A 9,273-nucleotide genomic window follows, 5' to 3' on the forward strand; every position below is an offset into this window, starting at 1 on the left:
TGCTGCTGCTGCTCGAAATAGTAGTTCAGATTCCGAAGAGATTGTCAAAGAAGTAGGACAATCGAGTCACCTTTCACCGGCTGCAGATGGAAACATAAATCCCATAACAACAACAACTAGTACTGTAAATGATCAGGACATGAAGTCTCCATCTAATTTTCAGTAAAACCTAAAAGTTGTTGATATTTTTTCGGTTTAGGTTCGGGAAATGATATTCCAAAAGACATGATTGTTTGCTTTTCTTTTCTTTTAAGTTAATTTCTTAGGAGTTGAATGCATTTTTCTGTCATCTATAAGTTCCTTGTAGAAGATGATATATTTCAGGTTTCTCTTGTTGAGGAAAATGGATTGAAGATAATATTTCAGTTCTAAATAGTTCTGATATTGATGAAAGTGGATTGAGAAACTTATAACAGTGAGATATTGTCAATGAAAAATCTTGTGGCCTTTCTCGCAATATATATATAGTTCTGTAACTGTTCCCTAAAAAAAACGTAGTTATGTAAATAACTAAATATGTTTAGTTTAGAATTTATGAACTGGTTTTTAGTTTAAACAGATTATGCCATAAGCATTGGAATATAAGAAACTAAAAATGATGAGATATTTGATAAAAAGGGGCATTCCGAGCATTGGAATATAAGAAACTAAAAATGATGAGATATTTGATAAAAAGGGGCATTCCGAGAATTGAACTCGGGACCTCTCGCACCCTAAGCGAGAATCATACCACTAGACCAAATGCCCTTTGATGTTCACTTTCGAAATGTTTTGAATGAATTTCGTTTGTCATTAAAGCCTAAACTTTGTTCTTTGGTCTCTATATCAATCTCAAGCACATTATTCTCTGTAGTTGTACTAACGTTGGGTCATAATGGCAATAAATTTTTACAATTTATTTCACTGTATTTAACATCATCTCATTTGTTTTCTCAAACCAAAAAAAGATATCCATATCTTTTGTATTTCAAAAAAAAAAAAACATTATTTGCTTTTACTAAACTAAATCAAATTACACATTCAAGGTATAAATCTTTTCCATAATAAAGAAAGTGATTCTAAATTTTCTTTTAGGGGTGGGGTTTGGTTTCCCTTTGCCACCCGAAAATTCACATTGGTCGTGTACTTTCACTTTCAAATGTTTTCTAGCGCAAACTTGTGAAACTGAAAGTTGAAAAGGTCACATTTTCATGTGTTTGAAGGGAAACTCAATGAGGTTTCAAAGACATACAGTTAGCAACTCCGATGACAATGTTTTAAGGAACTCAAACTTTGTTTCTTTTTTAAGGAACTCAAACTTGGTTTCTTAACCATTATTAAGTGGTTCTTACAGTATCAAACATATGCAAGTCAAGTAAATTTCATTTTAATGATTGAAAATTAAGCAAGTTTTATGAAATTCACACTTTTAATTTTTTTTATGTAAAATTAGGGATGGCAAAAAAATCCGCACCCGTGGACATCCGCGGATAAAATCCGCCACGGGCACGGAGCGGATACCTTAATTGATATCTATGAATAAAATAAACAGATTTTTTAATTACCCGCTAGTTAATGGACACAGATGCAGATTTAATGGTATCCACACCTGCGAATATCCATACTCACTATTAAAATGAGTAAATTACATAAATAACCTCAATTCCATTCAACTTCCTAAGAAAACATCATAGGTATTGTGAGTGTTATCAGTTATTACGCTCCTTTAAAAGAAAGTGAAAGTGGTTGGGATTGTTTAAGCAAGAGCTTTGTTTTTGTTGAATATGTTTTACTTATGTTTTTGTTAAATCAAAGAACTTTATTTTTATTAAATGTAAGAGACTTTATTTATATTTTTGTTTTGTCAATGATCTTTGTTGTTATTGTAATGTATGAATATTATTTTATTGTCAAGTAGTCAAGTGGCTAGAACTCACACAATTAAATGTGAAGAAGTGGGGTGTCCGAGGTTCAAACCCTGACCCCTGCATATATAATGTGCAATAACCCTACCAACTGAGCTAAAGAAATGAAAATGCATGTGAAAACCTTTGTTTCTAAATTTTAGCTAAAAAAAAAAAATTAACAATTTTTTTATTTTATTTTTATAAATGTTATCCATGGATATTTGTATAAACCCGCGGATACCTCAAAATCCGCGAATTACCCGCTAAACGGATATCCACACGGATATGGGTAAGGTACGGAATTCATATTTATCTAACGGAGCGGACACGGATATCACACTATCCGCATCCATGGATATCCATTTACATCCCTATGTAAAATGTATCATGTGCTCTTACATATTGAGGATTGTAGTAGATTAGTCATTTACGTTTTTCAAATACCACATTGGTACTTTAAGTTTACTACATTTTGCTATGTTAAACTTTTTTATTCAACAATGTTAAGCATTGCTTACGTGGGTGTTAAGTGACGACGTGACATGTTTGACTCAGCAAAAAAATTAATGATTTAAATTTTATAGGCTTAATTATACTTTCGATCACCTTATTTTCTTAAACTCGCGAATATAGTCATCCTTTTTTGAAATCGAATTTGTTGATCTTCTGTTTTCATATTTATTGCAATTTTAGTCTCAATCCATATATTTTGCCCTTAAAATGACGACTTTTAGTGCCAAGAAAAGTGAGTTTATGTCTCAAAAGTGATATTGTCTTACGATTCAACATTCGACGGTAAATCACCTGATATAAAAGGATTTTGTTAACGAATGTTATCAAGGCACTCTTTAACCATTACTCCATCCGTCATACAATAGATGACCTATTTGAAAATGTGAACTATTGACCTAACATACTTTGACCGTATTTTTCTACTAATATACAAAGATAAATAATATCATATAAAATGTTGTTGAATTCGTCTCGATTAATATTTTACATAGAACATAATTCTGGATTTAATTTATTTGTGCATTTTTAATTCCATTCCATATGTTTATTGGCGGAGTATGCTTTCCGAATCATTAACAGGACTTGCGTGAAAAAAGTTTGTATGATTTATCATCAAAGGAAGTTTTTAGGAGATGTGTTGGCCGTTTAAGTGGGGTTAATGGGCAGTTAATTGTTTTACAAAAATCTAAAAATAATACTAAAATTAAAACAATAAGGTTAATTAAAAATGGAATAAAATGTAAAAAGTTATAAGCTACAAGCTCAAAAGCTACTTGGATCCGCTTCTTAAAAAACACTATAAGATAGTGAAAAAAGCTTTTTACCAAATACATTATATTTTATCAAAACAAGCTTATAAGCTAGTCCAACAAACTATAAGCTAGCTTATTGGTGTTACCAAAACACAACCCTAGTAATTTATTAAAAATAAAACATATAAATCAAATTTCCATGAGAACAATCTAGAACTGAAAAGAAACTTCGCAACAACCCCATCACTACAAAATCCACAAACCTAACATCCAAAAATCCCTCTTCTCTTCTTCGATTCAATTCAATTCATTCATTCATTCATTCCTCTTCATCAATGGCGGAACATCTAGCTTCAATTTTCGGCACAGAGAAAGACCGCGTTAACTGTCCATTCTACTTCAAGATCGGAGCATGTCGACACGGCGATCGATGCTCTCGTCTCCATACAAAGCCAAGCATAAGTCCTACGATCCTCCTCTCCAACATGTACCAGCGTCCTGATATGATTACTCCTGGTGTTGATGTTCATGGACAACCGATCGATCCGAGGAAGATTCAGGATCATTTTGAAGAGTTTTATGAGGATTTGTTTGATGAATTGTCTAAGTATGGTGATATTGAAAGTCTTAATGTTTGTGATAATCTCGCTGATCACATGGTACGTAATTCATCTTCATTTCGTTAATTTACTATGTTGCACCGACACTTCTGATTGAAGGTGCGTCAGACATCTGTCTGGTACGACATCACGACACCGGTATATGTAATTACATTACAGTTATATTCAATTATGTGATTTAATTGAATTAATACTGGTGTTGACATGTCAGTGTGTGTTTGTGATTTATATTTTTTTTAGGGTTTTTTATTTGTTTTAATTCTGTTGTGATTTGGTTATGATTTTTTGTTTTTTCAGGTTGGTAATGTGTATGTTCAGTTTAGAGAGGAAGAGCATGCTGCAAATGCTGTTAAGAATCTCACTGGAAGATTTTATGCTGGTGTGTTATCTGATTTATTTGTCATTTATTATTGTTTTTTTTTTTATTTCGAATTTAAATGTTGATAATTGATGACTATTAGATACTAGATGTTAGTGACTTAGTGTGTTTGTGTGTATTTTTTGGGTAATGAACTTAATTATGTATGTATGTATGTACTTGTATAGGGATTTAGATTCTATAATGTGAAATGTTCAGTTTAGAATGATAAGTAAATAATCTCAATTGTTGATGAGAAAAACTGTTGATATTGTAACACATTCATGAGTTGCTTTCATGTGAACCAGTGTTGTTAAATAGCGGCATGATAGTACTATTGCATAGCGGAATTTGAGCTATCCGCTATTGTGAAACAGTGACTATATCAGTGATATAGCTCTGTTGTGGAGGAATTTGAACAAACGGCTCTTTTACGTGATCCGCAATTGACAACACTGATGTGACCAGTTTTTTTTTTTAACCAATGTGACCAGTGTTGTTAAACAGCAGTTATAGTGGTGATATAGTGCTATAGCTTATCGGAATTTTATTAAATTGTTGTTCTGCGATACACTGTTGAGTACAAAATGTTGTCAAATAGTGGCTATAGCGGCGTTGTAGCATTGTTGCATTGCATAATCTTAACAAACTGATTAACAACATTGATGTGAACATATTATCAACTCTTGATTTTCTCATCGAAGATCGAGAGATTACTTAGTTTACCTGAGTTGAGAATTTGATTTAGAGGAGCCAAATCCTTTATTATAGACGGGTATCCAATTTCGTGCTATTATCTGTTGAGCTGCAATTTTTTGTGAAGTTTGAATATCAGACCTTTTCTTCTTCCATGCTTGCAGGTCGTCCAATTATTGTTGATTTCTCGCCGGTGACGGACTTTCGTGAGGCTACCTGCAGGCAGTATGAGGAGAATACTTGCAACCGTGGTGGTTATTGCAACTTCATGCACTTGAAAAGAATTAGCAGGTAATATTTCCAACATTGGTCAGTAACCCTTTTGTGGTTTAGGTATTTTTTAACTAAACGTTGGTGATTGTTTAACATGCATTGTGTTCAGGGAATTGAGGCGTCAATTGTTTGGAAAGCGCCACGAAAGGCACAGTAGGAGCAGGAGCAGGAGTCCTTACAGACATCGAAGCTATGAGGAGAGGCCTCATCGCAGTCGTAGCAGTAAGTATGATGACAGAGACAGAGACAGGGACTATCATCACGACAGTGATAGCAGGAGACGCAGGACTTCAAGTCCTGGACGGAGAAGGGGAAGGAGTCCTAGTCGCAGTCGAAGTCCTATTGGAAGGAGGAATCGTAGTCCAGTCAGGGATGGTAGCGAGGAGAGACGTGCGAGAATTGAGCAGTGGAACAGGGAAAGGGAAGAAAAGGAACCCACAAGTAAGGTTAATACAGAGGAAACCAGTAATGGCCATAACGGGCACTCACAAAATGCTAGCGCATATCATGAGAATCAGCAGCAACGGGAATCTCCTCGGGAGGGATATTGATCTGTCTTTACTACTGGTTTGTGTCCACTCTCTTGTTTGCATATTCCTATAGTTTTGGGCAACAGTTTTTATTCTAGCATAGACCACCCACAGAACAAGTATAGCTCACCACCCATTTTCCGCTGTGCAGGTGGTGCAGGTACACTGTTCCATGATGTGGAATATGCCCCCTCCCCCCTTGGGATTTTTTTCATTTGTTTTGCATGATTTGTGATTGCATGTGTATGCTTGTACCACTTTATGCAACGTTCCTAAATTGCATCTCTAGTTTGAAGCATATTTTCTGCATAGATTTCAGCAAAACTAGTTTCCTTGCATTTTTCAGTAGGCTTTCATAGTAGTCAAATATGTTAGAGGTACTACATAGCTGAGCTCTTTTTTGTTGCCAATGCAGTTCATCTGAAAATACTGTTTTTAATCCCTTCTTGCCGTCATTATAAATTTTTGGTTATCCTCTATTCATAACTTTTGTTGGTTCTTTCTGAGCTCTTTCTTGTTGCCAATGCATGTTCATCTGAAAATACTGTTTTTAATCCCTTCTTGCCATCATTATAAATTTTTTGTTATCCTCTATTCATAACTTTTGTTGGTGCTTTCAAAATTGTTAAATATTGACCTTTTTGTGGAAGAAAAAAAAATACCCCTTTTTCCAACTAGCCAATTATTAACACTCGCGTGCTTGCTTGTTATCGTGGTTATATTTGCATTTGCTGGATGTGTGTTATTCTTTTACAGTCAGGGACCCTGATCACCATCACACGTGAAGACTAAGACTAGTGAACGACCACTTTCAACAGTTCTTATAGGGTTTTTTGTTTTCCATGTTTCAACCCTTTTGAAATTGGAAATAGCATTATTGTCTTACATATTTATGAGTTTTGCAGGTTCGGGTATCCCTGCATCTAAGAGTCAAGCCATTGAGTTAATTGCAGTTATCATTGAAATTTGTGTACAGGTTAAGCATACGCTGTTGGAGGATGTTTTAATGGATTTTTAAGGTATTATTTATTATGAGATCTTGAAGAGCAGTTTCAGCTGGGAAGTAAAAGTGTAAGGATGACTATTTAGGTGAAGCCTTCTATAATGAGTTTTCTCCTGGTTGCAGGCTGAGGAAAATGACTTTAATTTTCTTTTTCTCGTGGCATGTTAGGATGCTTTCTTATTGTGTAAGCTTTAGATGCCTATTGAAGACTGACTTTTGATCTCGGTATTTTTTATATTTCGTCTGTATAATTGTTACTGAGGTTTTAGATTTGAACCATAATGATTTCATTTGATTAAATGTTGGTGTATCTTCCTTGGTTGACAAGTATATTTGGGGAAATGTTATGCATATGAATCTGTAGTTGCTTGAACCGTATAACTTCCACTAAAAGCTAGGGAAGTGGCTTGACAAATATCTATGAACTTGCGAGTCCAATTCTCGTAGGAGAAATCTGCCATATTTTCTTAGGATTACTACTGGTGGGGAACTGTAGTAAATATTCCAGTATAGCAAAAAGTTTCATATATAAATCTAAATATGCCAAAACGCCCTTTAAGGATATACGCAAAATTGTGAATGTCCGAAGTGGACAGTCTCTGAACTTGAAGTCTATGATGTTTGGTGACAACATGAAGGAGCCAAGACTCATCCCTAAATCTAACTAACTTTCCATTAAATTACCAATGAATCATCTACCCCTTGAAGGTCTAGTTGTATGTTGAGGTTATCATATGATGTTTGTGAAAATATAATAATTAGTACAAACCTCCTGGTATGGGTAAACATAAAACTATGCTGGATGAAGAATTTGGAGTTTTTCAAACAACTTCTACTTTAATACTCTCATAATTAAGAAAGCTTCATTCCTAAGGAATTTTGCAAAAATTCATTCAAAAATTTATATTAAAAAAACTCCACCGATTTGGTACTTATAACTTATTATTTAACTATGTGGGTAAAAAAAATATGACTCAAGCCCTGTTTTTTTAGTTACCATGATATTGGTACTGAGTTTTCATTGCTGCTTAATAGTGAGTAATCTCCGGCGAAAAATTTGTGGGACACAAAAGATAGATTATTTCGTTCTAGCTTCTAACCAATTTTTTTTCATAGAAAGGTGGGACCCAAACCCTACTTTTACTATTTAAAATGAAATACATTTTCCCTAGCGTTCTTTTAGTGCAAGAACATTGATGTTACTATAAAATGGATTATGATAATTCATATTTAGTTCATTTCAATAATTTTTTAAATACATACATATGAATATTTATTCAGTTTAAGCATGTCATCGGTCTTATATTTAAAAGAACAGTACACTATATGATATGATATCATATTTTTTCTTTATTCATTAAACTAGCTAATTAAAATTATTCATTGAAGTTGTTGTTCTTGATATCTATTATGATCGAACAAATGTGACAATACTTGAAATTTCACAAGCATGAGTCGAAGTGTGAGAATTTCATAATAGTAGAAACATTATGACATACAAATCAAATTATAAGCTAATTAGAAGTAACATAGAATTATGTATAACTAAATTGTTACGCGGACAAGCAGTAACATTTTTTCGAAACACAAGTCGGAAATTTATAATTGAGACATACATCCTTTGCACAATCCATATTAGTTTTGCAGGGGATTAAACCTGTATTTTAAAAGAAGTACATGAATGTTACTAGAAGATGATGGAATATTTTTCATATGATAAAGAAGAAAAATTGAAATTTGTGTGAATATTGACTTACTATGTTGACCTAGAATTACGGAAATCAAGATGAAGAAAGCATAAACAATTTTTAGAATTTCAGCCATATTTTGTTTCCTTAATTTGCATGTAATTAACAAACAACTATTTTATCACTTTAAAAGTAAAACACCTCATGCTTTAATAATTTTAATAAAATTGGTTTTATCCGCTGCGAAGTTGCAAGAAACCATTCATATAATCAACATTATTATAAATGTCTCTTCGATACATTAAGGTGTCATGTGTTACTTCTTTCTTTACGGGAACAAACTTATAGTAGCGTCATGTTGTGTGAAAATGTGATGTGCAAGTATACACAATTGTAACAAGTAATAAAGTGAACGTAGAGATCGATCCCATGAGGATCGAGGATTGATTAGTTTCAGCTATTGACAATTTAGTGAGCATGTTGTTAACAAAAATGGTAAAAAAATATTTTGGAATTTCGATAGTGGTCAAGTTAAAATTAAGAGTTAAAACAACTAATTTTGAGAGAAATACCAAGCACATAGAAGACTAGTATTCTGTTTTCCAAAAATATTAAAGAAATACCAAGCATGCTCTAGTTCAAATAATTTGTTATCAAGAGACTAGTCCTAGGGAAATATCTCGGGGTCACTTTGATTGGAAAAACACCAAAGTGAAATGACTATCAATATTTGTTAGATCAAGTTACAAAAGGTAAATATGACATGGGTACTAATGTGGGAGATGTTGTGATAGCCAAAGCAACATATTCGACCTTTGTGGAAATCGTTAATTAGATTATGGCCAAATTTTGCTAGGTAAATAATGTCTATATTAAATATTCTTTTCAACATATATTATTAATTGAACTAAATTTTTGTTTTTAAAAAGTTTTTGCACTAATGGGGTTGAGTCT

The 9,273-nt window shown here is 33.3% G+C and overlaps 1 protein-coding gene, 1 long non-coding RNA gene and 1 other non-coding gene across 6 annotated transcripts; 1 reads left to right on the forward strand and 2 right to left on the reverse strand.

Moving 5' to 3' along the window:
- Positions 1-675: 675 nt before the first annotated feature.
- Positions 676-747, reverse strand: TRNAP-AGG (transfer RNA proline (anticodon AGG)). The gene has a single exon. It is a non-coding gene; the product is annotated as a tRNA-Pro (tRNA).
- Positions 748-3,365: 2,618 nt separating this feature from the next.
- LOC146950141 (splicing factor U2af small subunit B-like) lies at positions 3,366-6,931 on the forward strand. Of its 4 annotated transcripts, none has more exons than XR_015027446.1 (6): positions 3,366-3,810; positions 4,069-4,150; positions 4,990-5,116; positions 5,208-5,665; positions 5,780-6,647; positions 6,755-6,931. XR_015027446.1 is itself a non-coding variant. In XM_085746097.1 (5 exons), the coding sequence occupies exons 1-4, from the start codon at positions 3,487-3,489 to the stop codon at positions 5,647-5,649; spliced, it is 975 nt and encodes a 324-aa protein (XP_085602223.1). In that variant the 5' UTR covers positions 3,366-3,486; the 3' UTR covers positions 5,650-5,665; positions 5,780-6,931. The 4 variants fall into 4 exon arrangements, 2 of the variants coding, with proteins under 2 accessions (XP_085602223.1, XP_085602222.1); XR_015027445.1 differs by having other exon boundaries at positions 6,605-6,647; XM_085746097.1 differs by having other exon boundaries at positions 5,780-6,931.
- A 1,076-nt stretch (positions 6,932-8,007) lies between these two features.
- Positions 8,008-8,571, reverse strand: LOC146950142 (uncharacterized). Its single transcript, XR_015025463.1, has 2 exons — positions 8,389-8,571; positions 8,008-8,288 (listed from the first exon to the last, which is right to left on the reverse strand). It is a non-coding gene; the product is annotated as an uncharacterized LOC146950142 (long non-coding RNA).
- Positions 8,572-9,273: the final 702 nt, after the last annotated feature.

Source organism: Medicago sativa, chromosome 2 (genome assembly GCF_051527215.1).
Source record: "Medicago sativa cultivar Bolivia chromosome 2, Bolivia_mono, whole genome shotgun sequence".
Lineage (NCBI taxonomy): Eukaryota > Viridiplantae > Streptophyta > Magnoliopsida > Fabales > Fabaceae > Medicago > Medicago sativa.